Here is a 19,706-nt window from a genome sequence, read left to right as displayed (position 1 = left end):
ATAATAACAATAAAAATTACAATTATTATTATTATTGTTATTGTTGTTGTTGAATATGAAACAGCCTTCTGGACCTGATCGAGGGAAGTGCTACATTTCGGGGTTTTGCTAGCAAGTGGTATCAATGGAAACCATGGCTTTCTGGATGTGGTAAAAGGCTGGCTCTTTTTTGTTTCCCATGCCTGCTGTTACGGATGTCCACATCTGACAAAGTTTGGACAGAAAAGATCAGCTGTTACACACACACAGTCCAGGTTCATACAGTGAAATTGTTTGGAGTAAAGCAGCTGTCATCCTGATAAGTCCTGAGCTCCATCTGAAAAAAAATATTTCAGAATATTTCAGAAGCTAAAAGTTTAAAAAGTTTTAAAAGTTTCAGATTCCCCTGGAGAGGTTCCTCTGTCCTGTCAAGTTTATAACTACAGATTTCAGTTTTGCTGCTTACTGTAATGTCCAAAGTAAGCTGCTGCATCACGTTCTGTCGGACTGCAGGTGACAATTCTGGCAGGTCCATGAGCTGCACGTCTCACGCTCGGTTATATTCCCACTATCTTTACCCACAGGGCTATGCACTACAGTGTGTTTGAAGTCTATAGTCAATCAATTAAATGTTATTTAACAAGGACGCATTATCATTATTATGAAACAACACTAATAATAACAATAAAAATTAATATTATTGTTATTGTTAATGCTGCTTCCTCATTAGATAACATTTACCCCCTGAAGGCAGCTAAAAAATACCTGGATCGTTGTGGTACTGTGGTGATAATTGTGAAGTGAAAGCAGTTGATAAGTGGCCAACAAAGATACTTTTTCAAACTTTAAGAAACTGCTAGCCACAAGCATCTGGCTCTCTGCTACATCGCGCGTTACATGCTCATGGCCAAAATACACAGAGCTACCTACCTAGGGCTATAGCCCCACCTATTAGAAGGTCATACCACACCGCTGGTATCAGAGTAATCCAGTTATTTGTCTGTACAGTGTGAACAGGCGCCACTAAATGTAAATAAGATTAAAACTTGGAGGTTTACTTAGGTTTAAGTTCAATATTCAGAGATTCAGTGACGCTCATCCTCATTAACTTCTCACGAGTCTTCATCAGATTAGTTGCGCAGTGCAAAATAAAGGAGCAGACAGGAAAATGACGAGCTGAAGTCAGGGTCCTTCTCGAAAGTGCATGCTACCTGGCCAAGTGAGCTTTTCAATTTCTAGTCAACAGCGTTCTCATTTTTAAAATTGACATTCCAAACAAAATTAATTTTAATCTGGACCTCCTCCAGACTGCATGCACTATATCCTTTAAAAAATGCAATAGGGACCCCCCTTTTTTGTCAATAGCTTTCTCATTTTTCATCATTGACACTTATGAACAATTTTTGTGTTCATCTGGGCTTCTCCCCATTATATATCCAACCTCCAGTTTATAAATGAAATCGTGCAATATGGCTAAATTAAAATCTGACTAGTGTTTTTCCACCAACCTCTGATTCTGTTTTCACTTTCCACGCCTAAGATCCACCCAGACCATTAACCTTTATTTTTACTACATTTAAGCTGACTTTTATTCATTTATTTTGAAAGTGAGGTTCATATATATTTTATTATTAGATCAGTTTCAGTACAATTTTAAAATATTGCATTTTTTTTTGGCAGCTAAGCATGTAGGAGTATAAATGGCAGTAAAAAAAACAACAATTTATTGCAGCCAATTAATCAATGTCCTATATAAACCAGGCCCACTTCCTGTATAATACAAATACAGCTATTATATTAAGATAAAGAGATACAGATACAAATAGTAGCTATACATTACACTGCTAGTAAAAGTCCTCCATTACAAGTAAAAGTCATTGATTAAGAATCTTACTAACAGGAAGTAACATATGCCAACAAAAATATTATCAACAAAGTATATGTAAGATACATGTCAATGTACTTTTTTCTACAACTACAGCATTGTTGTTGCTCAAGCTAGAGCTTGAGGAGTCGTGAGGTGATTAATGGGAGAGAAAAGAACAAAAAACAATGTTGTGTTGGAAAAAGTTGTATTATTTTTTAGGCTTTTCTCTTATCTGTGCTTTTATTGTAAAATATGTTTTTGTGTTTTCAAAAACATTTAGTAGAGTAAAAAGTAGAATATTTGCTTCTGAAAAGTACTTGAGAAGAAATACAGCACTTAAATGTAAATGTACTTAGTTACTCACCCCACTGGATGCCAGTAACACCAGTATCAAGGTGGACGAGCTGCCCACATGAACTGACAACTGTTAGTCCTCCTCCTCAACTGGTCAAGTCCTAACAGTCCATAGTGTTGGCTCACAGCGCTTACACTAAGGGAGTCACTGGGTCAGGATATTATCTGGCAGATCAAGTTGGGAATGTTTGGGATTCTTTAAAAAGACAATTGTTAGTTGAAGTATAGAAATGAACTATAAATAGATACATAGCCATAGTTTACACTGGTACACCACTCTCTAGAATAACACATTCATGTGCCACATTAATGAATATAAAGGGGAAAAAATGGTTTATATGTGTTTTCATGCGGAAAATGAACAAGATACTTGGAGAACTAGAGATTAACAGTAGGTCCAAATGCAAACACAAGTGATTCATCACTTAAAAAGCTAGTGAAAGCCAAAAGTTTTTAATAGTGACGAAGCCAGTGAAAACCCATGAGGGAGTTAGACACAAGAGGGAAGCCTTTGTTCTATTGTGTTTGAGCAGAGTGAAACAGATCCGGACCACAGTGTCCTGCCCTGGTGATGCATTGGCCAGACTAGCTATTGATTGGCTCTGCCCCTCGCCTTGGTACATCATCTCATCTTTAGAGACCAGGATCTAGGATGCAAGCACTTCCAATGAAAGCTTGCAAAATAAAAGCCCCTTGCATTGGTAGTAAGGAGCAGTGTGTCTGCATGATGATGGATCAGGTCATCTGCCTGGTCCCAGGGCCTGACTGTGGAGCGTCATCTTCATCAGACAATGACTGACATGACGTCCATCATCACAAAGTCATGCCGATGGGCCTAATCCCTGATGGAGCAGCGCCTGCTTACATCAACACATCGGCAGCAACTTTATCATTTTCAGTCATTTAGAGTGCAACACAAATTGAACCTCAGTGGTTTACTGTACTCATCAGAAGTTCAGGCCAACAGGGTCTAACTGTTGTTTAGATATGAGTTTATTATTGTACTTTTCTTACTGTCAGAAACCACGTGCTGAGAATTATGCACTATGGCAGATTAAGGAATGCACATTATAATTAAAATTCATATAGACTGGACATGGAGGCTGGACACTAATCAGCAAGAAGACGCTTTTGAAACTCCCTACCTGTAAAACTGAGATGAACTATCGCATTGGTGATAATTTTCTGTGGGTTATGAGTGATCCCATTCATATTATATACAGTGATTTGATGCTGTTAACACAGAAGTACTGACGGCAGCTTTAAAGTAGTCAAAATTCAAGTATCCATCTTTGCATTCATCCATCAATGCATTAGCTATTCCCGCTTATCCTTGAGAGTTGAGGGAGCACTGGAGCAAGCTGATAATGGGTGGAAGGAGGGGTACACCCTGACTGGCAACCATTCACAATTATGGGCAATTTACAGTTGCCATTTAACCAAACCAGCGTATCTTTGCACTGTGGGATGAAACTAAGACATAGCATAAGCTGCTGGCTGTAGCAAGTACATTAATTACAGTACAGATTTACAATCAAAAATGGTTTAAGTGAGTGCAATCATATACCAGTGTTATCCTTTGACTTAAAGACATCTGTTCTTCTTCAGCTGTTCACAAGAAGTATTTAGATTTTTAAGGACTGAAGAACGGTTAAGGTCAGTCGTTTACATTCTTACAGACCAAGCTGTGTCCAGAACACCTGAGATTTTGAAGAGTGTCCCATCCTGGTGCTCAAAGGCATTCTCCAGCACTATAATGAGGCTTTCATTTACTTAACACATCCTATTATATATGCTTGTGCCTTTAGCAATGTTACTCAAATATGTTCCAAAGCTGGCATTAGCATAACATACAGAAAGCTTGGAAAAAATGACAACTGAGGCCATTTATGTAATTGATAAAGGCGTGAGAGCAAGTACATAGATCAGAAAGATTGTCAGGAGAGCAGAGGCCCTTAGAGACTGATTAGAAAATAGGTACCTACCAGAAGAGAGAAGAGCAAGACATCAGAAGAATAGATTGTGTCAGTTGGCAGGGTGGGAAACGCATCAAGAAAATGTACTTCTTGTCCTGTGAATTAGTACCATCATAGGGCTCAGTCTGGCTTATTAGAGTTTGTTTTTAAGTGGTTCCTAAATGGATTCTGGCTTCCTTCCCACCCTGGGACTGAGATGGTTTCAGAAGTGAGCGGAACAGACAGAACAGAGAAGAGAGACAGAAAAGGTGAATGCAGAGCTACAGAAGAGTTTTATTCAGCATGCTACAGAGGTAATGCAGTATACACGAGAGACCATGAGAAGGAAAAATCAAAATGCAGGAAACCAAGTCGCACTTCCCCTTGTTAGAAAATAATTCATGCTTTAATTGTGCCGCTTCAGAACTATACCAAATCGTTACATTTTGAGCTGTATAAAATCAGACCAAGAGGAAAAAATATACATAATTATTATTTCTGAGCAAATGCCTCAAGTCAAGAGGTCTTACTGTATCAAAAAAAAAAAAAAAAAAAAAAAACGAGTGGGAATTAACTCAACACTTAAAATTCTGGGAGTTTATTCCTGAAACGCAACATTTCAGTGTTTTCAAATTGTTGTTTTTTCTTTGTTAGAATGAATTAAAGGAACACTAAAGGCACAGAAACTTTGGTCCAACTGAGTAGCCCTCTCAAGTAAACTGTCACTTGACAATGAAATCACAGTGGAATCATCTTCTATCTGCTTCCAAAGCATGCAACACTTTCTGATGTGAGATCCTATTGTCAATTTACATGCTTAGAAAACCATTGTCACTGACAATTACCTCACCAATATGGAAAAAGCATTGAAGGCTTCAACACAGATAAAGAAATACTTAGCCATGAGCCACATTATGATCGTTTATCTGTATATCCCAAACTGGGGGAGAACAATCTCACAATGAACATAATTGTGGAACAATGGAATTCAAGTTAAACTGCCTGTCAAAGGCTGCTGTAAAAACTCTTAAATGCTGCCTCAGGAATATTCCTCTCTCCTGTTGCTAAACTAAAAAGGAAATGTTATGAATCTAAAACTCTGAAACAAAACAAAAAAAGCTATGCCCGGTTGATGGCAGAGCTTCAGAAAGTGTCTAAAGGATGACAAAACAGCTTACATTCTCACCAATCCCAAAAAATATTCAATACCAATGTGCCTCAAAAGCATAGTAGGGTATTAATGAAGATGTCCATCTGTATTAATAGTTGAAAATGTCAAGTAAGGCACATAAGTACTGTATCTTTTCAACTAAATCAAGAATTAAACATTGATGTACATGAAACTATCATACAGGGGGACAATCAATCATGTCAATATTTTGACATAAAAATACAGAGGTACAATTAAAAATACCTGGGAGGATCCATTATCTGCAACATATGCAACTGCTCTCTTAAAAAAAAAAAAAAAAAAAAAAAAAATGATGCAAGTCAAGGGTTTCAGTGTCTCTCAAGGAATGACAGGATCAACAAACCCCAACAACAAAACTGATGAAATCAATGTGCCCCCCCAGTGTCCATACACAGTCTGAAAGGTTGCTGACCGGCTCAGCGACAGTAAACCCTGGTAATGTCAGGAGTTTGTGGGTCACATTCTCAAATGGTGGACTTGGAAAAGGAGACTCTCAGGTGCTGGTTGCCTCCCATGTTGTAGTTGTGAAGGTCAATCAGGGCCTGGATAGCCTCCTCCACTGTTGACATCTGGATCAAAGCCATTTTGCGATCCCTGGAAAATGTGACACAGTGGTTGATACCACAAGAAATAAACTTTGCTGGGGTACGACACCAAAAAAAAAAAAAAGCTAAACTCAAGTAAGAATAATAAATTGTACCTTTAACGGATCTTCAACAGTAACAAACTTCTGTCAGGTCAGGTTCAGTGGATAATAGGAATGTGATGTTTTTTATGTGACTTATCTTATACGGTCTACGTACTGGAAAAACTTGAATGCTTTCACAGTGCCTCCAGCGTTGGAGAAGAGTAGTCGCAGGTCATCCTCCGTCACATCTTGTCTGTTAAAATGAAGAGCAAAGATTACAGTCAAAAAGGAATTTCAGGCATGTCAAGGCACACTCACAGACTTCACTGTCAGTTTTCACATGACTCATTCTTTGACATTAAGCAGTTCTATTCAAAACTGTTGAAAGTAAAATCTATGGATTATTTATCATAAAAAGGACATCTAAAAATCTGGACAAATAAAACCAAAACTATCTGAATAGATAGATATCACTAAAGGGGAGTGAGAAAATACACTAATTTGTCAGTTTTTTAGGAACACCTCATTAAAACTAATGCAATCTAATACAACAGTCCTGCAATAAACCCACCTTTCATGAAGATTATAATGTTACAATTTGAAACTGTGTTAAAAAGGCACTGATTCAACTGTATGATCGTTCTGGAGGTTGCAATGTGTGGAGCTGTTGAACTGCATTGTGTTATGTTGATAGGTGTTAGTATTATTTTTGTCCACCCCATTCAAATTTACAAGGGCAGGCTAAACAACAAACACACCTCTTTGTATAATGCAATACAGATCAACAGCACCACAAATTGCAGCCTCCACAATGATCATACAGTTGACCTCAACACAATTTCAACCAAAACTCATCATTATAACCTTCATGAAGGGAGGATTTATTGGAGGACTGTTGTGTTAGACTGCATTAGCTTTAGTGAGATTTTCCTAATAAACTGAATAATTACTGAACATAAATAATTATGTCTTGTAATTTGGTTGAACTGACCCTGTAAAGTTATTATATAAGGCTTTATATCATTTTAACATTTCATCTGGCTTTAGGGTTTGGGGAAATAATGAATTAATTGGATTAATTCAAACTTTTGTTTCAGCACAATGTGTTAAATGGCTACATTCTGAAAATTAAGAATTACAATGTGCACAAAAATGTTATTTTCACTTAAAAATTAAATTTCAAAAGTTAAAAAAAAAAAAAAATGTCAGCTTGTTAAAAAAATTTAAAACAAAAACTAAGTCACTGTTTTCAAATGCTGTGTTTGATATTTTATAATATATATCTGTACAAGGATGTTGTCTAAATACAGTGACAGTAACTAAACACTGAGAAGCAGACCACCTGCTCTGTTTTAAAGTCCTAGTATTGTGCATGCTGGCTCAGTGCCATGGCTTACTGGGACATTTGATGGGACCGAGTCACCATTAATGAAATTTCTTCTTGTGGCTTTCATGCTGTGACAAACTGCTAAGTCAAAATGTCTCCAGTGATTATGGTCTACTCAGTCTGTTACTCAAAAAGTACTGAGACTGAGGTTCCAGCCCTGGTTATATATTTTGCCATTTTGCAATTAAAAACTACTGTAATTCCCCAGCGGGGATTTAACAACCCTAGGTTTTACAAGGGATACTTGGGACACAACCTTCACCTGACAATAGAACTGATTGATCCTGAGCTGAGTGGCGTGGTACTTACGGGATGTTGGAGAGGTGGAGGGTGGCAGACGGTGGGAAGATATTCTGGAAATTTTTAGATCCCGGTTTCTTGAAGCGATGAAGTGGGGAATTGGCATAATCCTTGGTCAGGCCCTGGTCGTCCAGGCCGTCACGAGGCAGTGCTACCGTCTGGTGCTTAGACAATGTCACCCGGATGATCTTCCCATACATCTTTTGGCCATTCAGGTGGCTCATTGCTTTAACCGTGGCAAAGAAAAGGAAGGTCACAGATGAGGATGCTGCAGACTGTCATGTGGTATTCACTGGCTGTTCTAACTGACCCCAAAAATAATAAAAAAAATAACAAAACTGTAAATCACTACACATCTGAAACTAAACTAATATCCAAATGAGAAACAGTGGTTGTGTTTACATCATAAGACTCAGTAATTATGAAATGAAACCATCTTAACAGGCAGTCCTGTTCTTTACAGAAACTTAATGCTGCCAGCAGCCGATAGGCCTCAAAGTTACAAAATGCTTTGTGCTGTTACAGTGAAAATCTTTGTTCACTTAGCTGGCTAGCTAGCTTGCACTAGGTGATGAGAGCCCTTTACAAAGTAATACTTCATCCTTTTATAACTCTATGCAGTAGCTATCAAGTAGCCAGATGGCAACTGTGACTGTTTAGGATGGACAACAGAGAGGTAGATTATACTGAAGAAGTTGTCTAGTCTAGTGTCTCACTGTATATACTTTATATACAGTATTGTGTTATTGCCCAGCCCTAGTTCAAATTATGAGATCCAAATTCTTTGTAGTGGGGCACCTGTTTAGATCATGGGCCATTAAAGTATCCTCAATATCAAGCTACCTGGATCAAAGACTATTTAGACCTGAATGACTGAATTTGGTTGGGTATGTCGTCTGCTTACCTAGCTGGGCCTGGTTGGCATCTGACATCTGAATGAGAGCGCTGTCCTTCTTATTGTAAAGAATTTTCACCCTCTGGACATCCCCATACACTCCTGCATTGAAGCCGCAGGCAGGAGGAAAAGAGGTGAGGTAAAGAGAAAGCAGACAGTTAGACAATTAAAAATTTAGTATTAGAGACAAGGATATTTAAAGACAAGAAGCAAAAAAGAGAGAATAGATTACACACAAGAAATTTACAGTAGAATTGAGGGTGAGAGGTATGTAGAAAGTACAGATAAAGAGAGAAGAGACACCCTCTAAACATAAGTTATCAAGCTGTGTCAGATATAAATGAGAACAGCATGCAAAAATAATGACTTAACTGTACATTAACAGTTTACATACATACATAGTGGATTTCAGGGCAGAGTGATAAACCTAAACCAATAAAAAGGCAAGAATGTATTACAAATTACCAAGCAAGCTACTGTGCGCAAATAAATATAAATTGGATTGTAACAATAACAATAATAATAATAATAATAATAGTAATAATAGTAATGACAAATGCTTCAAAGATAGAATGGAAATAGAACAAAAACAGGTGGTAGAAGAGAAAGAGAGAGAGAGAGAGAGAGAGAGAGAGAGAGAGAGAGAGAGAGAGAGAGAGAGAGAGAGCTAACGATAACATACCGAAGAGGGTAAACAGACTTTGGGGCGTAACCATCTTTAGAGGGAGAGAAGAGCAACAAGCAGCGTGAGACAGGTAGAGAGGTAGAAGAGTCGGAGCGGAGCGGAGGTAGAGATGGACAGATCGATCCAGAACGGAGGTAGGTAGGAGGAATGGTGGTTTTTGTTTCCCCCCCGGAGAGTGATGGAGGTGGTGGGTCATGGAGGAAGGGAGCAGGCGGCAGAAGGGGAGTCATGGTAGGGGTTTTGGGTTTTTTTTTTGGTGGGGGGGTTAATGTAGGAGGAAAAGGTGGAGGAGGAAGGGGTGATTTGAGGGGTTAAAAAAATTATCCACCAACACATGGAGGGAGAGGGAGGCAGGATGAATGGAGGGGAGAAGGAGGGGTGGGAGTAGAGAGAAAGAGGGGGGAGATGAATAGGGAGGCAAATGCAAATTGGGGGAAAAATAAAAAATAAAAAGTGAGGAAGGGGAGGGACAAAAAATAAAATATAGGTCAGTACACTGGAATAATGCAGGTAGTTTGGTCAGAGATAATGGCTTGGATCAATGTTTTCTTTAGTCAAAAAACAGCGAATAACTTGCGACAAAATATAGTTCACCCTGGACAAGCATGGGGTAAAGGTACATTCTTGTCAAAATCATAATAAAATCAGCAATATAAAGTCATAACCATGGGGAAAAAAAACAACATGCAGCAGGTCAGAAATCTGAAGATCTACAATCTTTTAGCAAGGGAGAATGATACTATAACAATATGAGAAGCTGAGGGGAGAAAATTAGTTAAGAGAACATGCAGTTAAAATTCTGTTTAGCAGTACAATTTGGCATGCAAGAGTTGATGTGAAGGCCACTTGAATAAAAGGTGGCATTCACACAAGCCCAAGAAGCTAAAGGAAAGCTTAGGCACAGTATCTTAACACCACAGATTCAGTTTGAATGGTTTAGATACTGTCAAAGGCTCCAGGATGACACATTCATTCTAAGCCAGAGAGAACAGACTGATGAGGAAAGAGACAGAGACATTAGGTGGAACAAATTAGATGCTATTTAAGTCACAGTTTAATGAAAAAAAGGAGAGGAACAGGGAGTATAGACAGCAAGTGAGCATTTCAGGGAGGTAGGTATTTGTTCCCAGAACTGAGGCACAGGAGACCACAGAATGCTTTCATATGAGCTTTCATATGAGCTGAAGAGAGGTGAGAAGAGCTTAGAGAGAAAAACAGAGGAGAGACAGTTAGCTGAGTTAGATACAGTTTGACAAAAGAAGGGAAGGGCAGAACATCGGAGGAGGAAAGAGGGTTGGGTTTTTTTTTTGGTGGTGACAGAAACAACAAATGCCCCTCTCTCACGGGGAGATTATGAGTCTTGACCAAAAAGGAAAAAAAGCAACAGCAAGGCCCTTGGCATGTAAAGGAAACTAGAAAATACAGCAAAGAAAAGGTTAGACAAAAACTCTTGCTTCATATTAAAACTAACTTGAATAACAAGAGGTTCAGTCCATCTCTTTTAAAAAGGTGTGGATTCCAAAATTGGAACATCAGTTGTGTCCTAGGACAGTTCAGTGATTAATGACTATCAGAGCAGAGAATAAAACGGCACGCAAACTCACAGCTCCTCAGAGGTTCAAAATGTTAACCTCACAACACAGAAGGATTTTCTAGGGATAGGGACTAGATATTACCAACCTGAATACAAAGAGAAAGTTTGAGGTTAAAAAGCTGAAATAATATATGGGTGCACAAAACCACCCTCTCATTCTCACAAAATCTCACAGAAGAGTTGTCACTCGCTGCTTTCTAATTCTGTAAGTTTCTAATACTTAACTTACTTAAAACTGAACTTAAAAATGGAAATGTCCAAGATCACATGTAAATATGCCAAATTAAGTACTTTAGTTTAACCGATTCAAGTTGAGTACTCAGGTCAAATATGTACAAAAACTCCCACCATTGACCTTCTTAATGTATCCTGAATGGCAGACACAAGACAACAAAAATGGAAATGGTAGCACAAGGACAACTGGCATTAAAAATAACCAGCAACAAAAACAACAACAAAAATAAATAATTAAAACATTTTAAAAAAGGAACAGAGGGGTAAAGGTGTTGGGTAGGAGTGCTGGAGTTCAAGCCTTAGATGGTCCATCTGACTGATGTGTTTCGATGTGTGTTACTGACCTCCTCATTGAGGTTGCTGACAAGCAGGACCCCGCTGGACCCTGTCTGTCCAGCTAGGGCCACCCTCCCTGCAGCGGCAGCAGCCGCTGCTGCCGCGCTCAGAGGGTTCAGGGCTCCTGACAGGAAGCAGACAAAACAATCATGGAATGTAGAACAGCACTTCCACTAAACCACTGCATCACAACACATAAGAGGATGATGCAACTTTTAAACCAGTCAAAATAACTGACTTCTTTTCTCTTTAGGACTGAAATCCAGCATCAGCAGCTGCCAATCAGTATGTATTAATTCAATTTGAATTGTTTAAAAACTATAGTGTTAAATTATTCAACCTTGTCCAGAATCTGATCAAACTGCCTCCTAAGAACAAATTAATAGCATGTGAAGTCTAATCACATGGCCCTGTAATTCAGAACTATCTGGTCATTACCCCAAGTTAAAGCATTTAGCTATTGGGTGACAATAACAAAAACAAGATAAAAGGGAAGAAATATAAAAGTGTGATCTACCTGGAATCTTACCGAGGAGGGAGCTGGAGTCTTTGCTGAACGCAGCGGCTACTGTGGGATCAAGGCTGGGCTGGCCGTCACCAGCAGGAAGCTCCGGTCGCGTGTAGTCACGACTTTTATCGTTGTTGTACTTGACATTTAGGTTAACCAGCTTGGAAAAGTCAATACGCAGTGTGCAACATGAGTTGTAGATATTCTGGCCATCCAGTGCCTAGCAGGGGAAAAAGTCATCACCCTCCATCTTAAACTGTTACATTTGTTAGTGCAAAGCACTAACTAACAGTTAAGTGGATGGTAGTTGATGTGTAATAAAGCTGTATCACATGACTAATGGGAGCTGCAGGTAAATAACCTCTCACCAGTTTGGCCTGCTGTGCATTGACAGGATCACTGAACTGTAGAAGGGCTTGGAATTGATTGTTCTTGGTAAATGTGATTATCTTCATGACTGTGCCAAATTTGGAGAAAATCTGTCAACAAAACAAAGAAAATACAAACTTTATATTGGATATTTTTTAAACATGCCAACTGAACCATTTCTGACTGTGTGAGGTCACAAAAACTGTTGCTTACCTGTTGCAGTACATCCAGTGTTACAGGGTAGAACATGTTGTCGATGATGATCCGTAGCACAGGACTGGAGGCTGCAGCGAGAGCCTCCTGAACATCTGAGCTTGGTGACCCACCAGACTGTACTGCTGACACTGCCTGCAGCACTGCCTGGGTCCGCTATGGCCAAACACAAGCTGTTAATCACTGTTTCTAACAATGGAGTGCACCAGACAAGAGGATAGCCCATTTTTATAACTATTAATGCATAGAAAACATAAGAAGCATTGACATCTATGTCCAGACTTGCCAAATATTAAAATAGGCAGCTACTACAGTTGTTGGTTATTAGACATAGAGAACATCATATCATTTGAATTTTTGACCTCAAGTTACTTCAGAATTTCAAACTATTAAGACTGCCGAACAAAAAACACAAGTTCTCAACCAAGTACTAACAACGCATTAGAGTAGTAGCCGGGTATTTATAAGCTTTTCTGTGACTGAAACTGTTCTAATTAATGAACAGCTGTAATTTCTGCAGACTCTTAGCAGTATTTCCTGAAAACAGGTCTGTTAGTCAAGCTCTACTAACATGCCTGTAGAGTTTCAATGATTAGTTGATTAATTGATTGGTGATAGACAGTACATTAAATCGGCAACTACTTGGATAGTTGATGAATCGTGTAAGTCAATTTTCAAGCAGAAATCCCCAAAATTTGATGGTTCTAGCTTTTTATCAGTATTACATTATGGTAAACTGAATATCTTTAGAGTTTTTGACTCTATTTTGCTATTTAAAGACATCACTTTTGGCTCTGGAAAACTATTACGTTCATTTTTCTCTATAAATAATTAAATTAATTGTTAGTTGCAGCCCTACCTGATTGCCAGCATCAGTTTTGAGTTCTTTGTGATTGGAGTACTGAATAAAGACTGGGACATTGCGGATATGAGGAGTTACTGTGGTGTAGTAGTTAACCATAGTGATGGCTGCCTCCTCTGTCCCCATCTCCAAGAATGCCTAAAAGTAGAGAAAACAAAATACTGATAAATTCACCAACATAGTTAAAACACAAGAGGTAATTATCTGAACATTTATAAAACACTCCACCCTTTTTATTGAAATTAGTTGAGTAATTTGAGATATTTTGCTAAGTAACAGATAAATAAACAGACTTAACCTTAAATACATAACCCCTATGCCAGCAGTCAATGCTATAAAGTGTTCACTGAGTTAATTGTTAATAGCCACTGTGGTGGCAACAGAAACATTATCACACCAACACAGATAAAGTTGTCCGAATGTTGAGATGAGGAAGCTGTCGATCAAAAAAGACACAGACACACCGACACTAGTACTGTGAGAAGAGCAAAGTAGCTCTACTTGCGAGGAATCTAGGAGACAAATGCCAAGTATGTCCTACAGCCCTCCTCAGCAGACAGACAATAGGCTTTTGGCCAGCTTTTGATGGAGCTGTGGGCATGTTTCAGATGTAGTCTGAGATAGCAAGATTGATTTTATCCAAAGTACTCGTGTGGTACAGCAAGATGTCAGCTAACACTTGGTTCTTGACAGGTCAAGATGAGAAAGAGAAAAGGGTTTCTCTCCAGGATTTTTTTTTTTCAAACAATTAAAACTCTTAAACCAATCTACCCTCCCCTGGCTCAGCCGGTATATATTTATCTGTGATGTCAAACTGCTGCTCAACAATTATTTTGTAGGAAAATCTAAAAATAAACCTTGTTATCCATTTCTTCCACTCACCTGGTTCTTTCCCTTTAATGTAAGGATATTAGTGACTTTGCCAAAAGGCAAGCCAAGGCTAATGACTTCAGTCTCTGAGGCCTCGTTGGGCAGCTTCCTGATGTGGAGCACACGAGATGGTGGGGCCTCCTCCACCCTGAGCTTTTTACTGTCACTGCCGTTGGAAGCCCCGTCTAAAATTTTAGGATAAGCACTGATTAACTGAAGTAATCAATACAATGATGACCAGCCTTGTTTAATGGATAAGGCTGGCGATATTTAGGTTTTTTTGTTAGTGTCAAAAAATCCCCTGAAAAAGACCAAAACCAACAATGCATTTTAGTCTCTAAATCTATAGACCATCTTGAGTTCATTCTATATTCTGCCCCCCCCCCCCCAAAAAAAAAAAAACATCGACAGACTGTTAGTCTGTCTCTCAATACTTTCTGACTTACTTACCTTGTCTGTGGCTCCTGCTTCAAGACCATGGTTTCCTACTGAAGGCATAATTCTTTAATACTGAATTACAGTTATATACTTTCATTTAAAAATAAAAATAAAAAATCTAACCTAAAACAGCTGGCCACTTTAGCTTTTAGCAAATGTCACTCAAACAGGAGGAAACAGTGTACATGTTGGGGACTGTTTTCAGTGGTGGACTAACACTCGTTTGGTGCTCCAGGCAGTATTTCTGGCAGCAGGATGGTGTATACTGTATGTGATTGAGTCAAAAAGGTGTGTTTTCATGGTAATGAAGGAACATGTCATTCAGTGCAACAGTGTGGCTCATTGATGTCTTTTAATAGTTTCTGGACAACAATGGGGCACTATGGCACAGAGGAATAAGATATATCAGACTTAAGATACACATACAATAGGTGTTAGTAGGATAAATTCAATTTTGGTTTGGCTCTACACACATGGGATTTGTTGACAAAAAGAAAAAAGGTATCATCTCACCAGACTTACTCTTTACCCAACAGATTCCCCAAACCTCAAAATTCCTCCGAGGCCACAATAATGTTATCAAACTGAACTCTGAATGTGTTGTTGGGTGCTGTAACAATATTATCAGGGAATGTATATTTAAATATCCAGTATTTTCATGTCTGCATGTTAAGTGCTGTAAAAGGAATACAAGTTTTGGGAGACTGTTCTCTGGTATAACATTGAAGTCATGTAGCACCCATTTTAACCTTTATCTGCATTACTGGCAACATTTACACTATTTATAGAATTCTTTATCTACAGTGTAGATTTTTGTTTACTCTAAAACTTGGTGACTGGTGCTCGGACTGGACCAGATTTACTCTGTTTACATTTGTGAAGATAAAGCTATATTCCGAAGGATTTGGAATTGTAATCTTGTTGTGCCTAGTTGATCACAAAGGCAATCCTCCAGACTGCGACCGTATTTGTCACATACGCAGCCAGAAAAATTGCTGCTTGAGTAAAAGTGTTGCATTGGTTGCACAACCTTGCAGTAACTTCTAGGAATGTACAACATGAAGGTGGCCAATGTATCACTGGCGAATTAGTACAAAGATGAAATTACTGTTCTTGTTCCGGTAACAGAATTTCAGCCGACAATTACTACCAATAATGCAGCACATGCTGTGGAGTAAGAATGCCACTTAAAACCCAGTCGTCAGTGGTGATTTTTGCCTCTCTTCCTCTCTCTCTTCACCTGTTCTGTGCCAGTTACTGTTTGCAATATTTGCTAACCTGAGCTCCTCACACACATACTTACAGCCAACAGCAGAGCAGAGGCCACTGCGAAGAAATGAGACAGATTTGAGGTTGTATTTTACACAAGTCGACGACAACAATGCTTATTAACTCCTAGTGCATCAAAATCAGTAGGGGAGACAATATTAGCAGTTTATTAAACATCTATTGAACAAGCAGAACACAAACTTTTAGAAATGTGACGTCTTCAAACGCTCTACTCACAATCAACTTGCTTATGCTCTCTTAATCCACAACACCGTTTTTTTTTAACAGACATACAGAGTCCTACCTAATTGTAGTACAACAAGGTACAACAATAGTTGTACCTAATTAGCCATATTTAGAGCCCTTTATTAGGGGGATTGGGGGTCTGTGTACGACCATTTCTTTAACTTTTCAAAACCCACGATCTGACATTGACTTCATGCTGTGATTGGCCACCTGCGTGGAAGTGAGAGAGGAGCCAGATATTGTGCAAACTCTTTTTTTCCCCCCCTTATTTATTTTTTGTCACTTGCTGTTGTGGCACTTTTTACAAAAACAACCAAGTGCTACACTATGATAATCGCTGATGAGAGACTGTCTGACAATGTGTGCCATTAAACTGTATTATTTTTATCCCCTCTCCATGAAGGCCGGCTTTTCACTCTGCCTTCCACTGCGGCCTTTCAAATCAACTATAAACACACTTGATGTCTGATGTGGTCTGACAGCATGTCATAAGAACTAGTTCTGAGAGACCGTAAACCAGCGTTTAGCCAGTTTATTGTAAAAAGGTTTGCACCCTTTCTAAACAAAGTTCAACAGCTTTAGCTAACCATTGATTTGTCTGTTGCTTACAGCACGTTAATTTTTTCTAATGGTATTTGTAGCATACAAATGCTTGTCAAATAGGAGATAAGGTCTAATGTCAATTAGTAAACATATTTAAAAAATTAATTAAAATTATTATAAACAAATTCATAATAAATTAATGTATTCTTTATTCTAGGGATGATGACGGCTCTCTAAATATTGGCTGTTGTACAATTGGTGTACTCATTGGACAACATCCTTTTGTTATTTCAGAGTGTCTGGATATTTTTTCTCAAGTGAATGCATAATGGCAGATGCTGTATGATCAAACCAGTATCTTACTTTGTCACTGGTATCTTACAAAGTAGGATCTTACAAAGTATCCAGTGATTTATTATGGTTTTAGACAGTAATGCAAAAGGAAAGGGAAACGTGGCTGTCTTCCTCTAAATAATGAGTAACTGCTATTACAGCTTCAGGAATGTAACAATTAATTAGTAATGGATTACATTTTAAAAATAACTTTATTAACACTTAATGGAACAGACTGGCATTCTAATCAAAAAACCAGTTGACCGTTGACTATTGCATTCATATTCTATCACTGCAACCAGGAAAAATGCAACTTGCAGACACAATGGTGAGATGTGTGGCCACTCTGCACTGAAGACAGTGTACTTACAATAATCTATTTACTAATGTATTCACACTATTACCAAGTAATCACGGTTACGTTTTGTTTTCTTGAGAATTTAAATAATAAAGGTAAATGAATAATCTTAATAATAAATGAATAACAGTATAATAATGCAGTAGTCTTTGATGGTCAAACTGCCCCAAGGTGATAAATAATTTGGTTTTGTATAACAAAGCTGACCTGCTCATGTTTAATGTTAGAAGCCATCTGTTACAAATCCTTCTTTTTTCTTTTGTGAAAGCTATCACAGCATTTAATGAACGCGCTGCCATCCATCTCTGCAAGACTGGTTATTCAAGATCAGTAATGGTTGATATAGTAAAGATACCAAACACAAAGACAGCCTAAGAATTATCTCACTTTATTAGACAGTTCCCTGGGGTGACATTAGCTTGGATGTTGGCAGTGGGTAGCAATGTTAAACTGGGACTTTGATTAAAGAGACAATCTCCCAAAACCCTTGCGTATGCCTTTAACATTGTTCTAATTTTGTTGGCAGAGTGTTTAATAGTCTAACTTTATATGTCCTCTCTTTGTAGCAGTGTGAACAGCTCTTTCAGTCATCCTTAATTTTGCAGTTTTCTTTGAGATGCTTCTGATATCATCTAAACAGTGAGGGGGCATTAAAATGCAGTGGTATCCACTAGATCTGATCTAGTTACATGCTGTGGTGTGTGGGTGCCCACCTACTGAGGAGCATGATGTTATTCAGACACTAAAAATCTCCCAAGAGAGAATAGTTCAACTCACGGAGCCTGTTTCACTTTTCAAACACCTACAGTTAGGTACAGAACAATTTGGACAGATACACAATTTTCATAATTTTGCCTCTGTATACTACTGAAATGGATTTAAAACAAAGCCATCAAGGTGTGATTGAAGTTTAGACTTTCATCATTAATTCAAGAACATCAAAAATATCACATTAACCATTTAGGAATTACAGGCATTTTTAGACTTGTCCCTCATTTTCAAAGGCTCAAAAGTAATTGGACAAACCAACACAATTATAAATTGGAAAATTAACTGACAATCACTTTCATGGCCAGGTGTGGCCTTTTCCCTCATTATTTCATGACAAATTAAGCAGATAAAAGGTCTGGAGTAGATTCAAAGTGTTTGCATTTTGTAGCTGTTCATGGGAACTCTCAATATGCGGTCCAAAAAGGTGTTGATGCAAATGAAGGAGGCCATCATTAGGCTGAAAAAACAAAACAAACCTATGAGACAAATAGATGAAACTTTAGGAGTGGCAAAATCCACTAGTTGGTACGTTCTTAAAATGAAGGGATGAAATGGCGAAACACCAAAAAGGCTCGGAAGATCACAGAAGACAACTAAAGTGGATGATTGCAGAATTCTTTCCTTAGTAAAAAAAAACCCCTTCATAACATCTAGACTGGTCTAGTTGTTGAGAGCACTCTCGAGAAGGTAGCTGTATCATTGTTCAAGTCTACAATCAAGAGATGCCTTCATGAATGTAAATACACAGGGTTTACCACAAGGTGCAAACCACTGGTAAAGTGCTATGGCAGGGGCATGTATGGCTGCCAATGGAACTGGGTTACTGGTGTTTATTGATGTGATTACTGATAGAAGCACCAGGATGAATTCTCAAGTGTACAGGGCTATGCTATCTGCTCAGATTCAGCCAAATGCTGCAAAATTGAAAGGATTGTACTTCACGGTGCAGATGGATAATGACCCAAAACATACTGCGAAAAGCAAAAAAGGGGCTTCTCATGGCAAAGAAATGGAATACTCTTCAATGGCCAAATCAGTCACCTGACCTCAATCCAATTGAGCACGTTTTACATTTACTGAAGACAAAACTGAAGACAGAAAGACCCACAAACAAGCAACAACTGAAGGAGACTGCAGTAAACGCCTGGCAAAGCATCTCAAGGGAGGAAACTCAGCATTTGGTGATGTCCATGGGTTCCAGACTTCAGGCAGTCAATGACTGCGAAGGATTTTTATCCAAGTATTAAAAATAATCCTTATATTTATAATTGTATTGGTTTATCCAATTACTTTTTGAGTGTCTGAAAGTGAGGGACTATGTCTATAAATGGCCGTAATTCCTAAAGTAAATGCAATATTTTTGACAAACCCTTTGAATTAAAGCTAAAAGTCTAGAATTCAATCATATCTTGATAACTTCATTTCAAATCCATTGTGGTGGTGTACAGAGGCAAAATTACAAAAATTGTGTCAATGTCCAAATACTTATGTACCTAACCAAATTAATTTTTTGATTCCTC

General features: G+C 38.3%; 1 protein-coding gene across 7 annotated transcripts in view; it reads right to left on the bottom strand.

Annotated features, from left to right (window-relative positions):
• Positions 1–1,502: 1,502 nt before the first annotated feature.
• LOC120789652 (polypyrimidine tract-binding protein 2-like) overlaps positions 1,503–19,706 on the bottom strand; it is a 24,403-nt gene continuing 6,199 nt past the window's right edge. For 3 of the 7 annotated variants that reach the window (XM_040126495.1, XM_040126498.1, XM_040126499.1), the window contains exons 4-14: positions 14,241–14,413; positions 13,356–13,496; positions 12,497–12,652; positions 12,283–12,393; positions 11,924–12,134; positions 11,415–11,530; positions 9,240–9,273; positions 8,567–8,659; positions 7,672–7,888; positions 6,151–6,228; positions 1,503–5,941 (exon numbers count right to left, since the gene is read on the bottom strand). In XM_040126495.1, coding sequence (XP_039982429.1) covers positions 5,812–5,941; positions 6,151–6,228; positions 7,672–7,888; positions 8,567–8,659; positions 9,240–9,273; positions 11,415–11,530; positions 11,924–12,134; positions 12,283–12,393; positions 12,497–12,652; positions 13,356–13,496; positions 14,241–14,413 — 1,460 coding nt within the window. In that variant the 3' untranslated portion in view covers positions 1,503–5,811. Of the gene's footprint in view, positions 5,942–6,150; positions 6,229–7,671; positions 7,889–8,566; positions 8,660–9,239; positions 9,274–11,414; positions 11,531–11,923; positions 12,135–12,282; positions 12,394–12,496; positions 12,653–13,355; positions 13,497–14,240; positions 14,414–14,678; positions 16,449–19,706 lie in introns of those variants that run through there. The other 4 variants (XM_040126502.1, XM_040126500.1, XM_040126501.1 and 1 more) reach the window with 4 other exon arrangements.

This window comes from Xiphias gladius, chromosome 5, assembly GCF_016859285.1.
Source record: "Xiphias gladius isolate SHS-SW01 ecotype Sanya breed wild chromosome 5, ASM1685928v1, whole genome shotgun sequence".
NCBI lineage: Eukaryota > Metazoa > Chordata > Actinopteri > Istiophoriformes > Xiphiidae > Xiphias > Xiphias gladius.
Note: the sequence above shows the minus strand (reverse complement) of the source record. Positions and strands in the feature narration are given on the sequence as shown.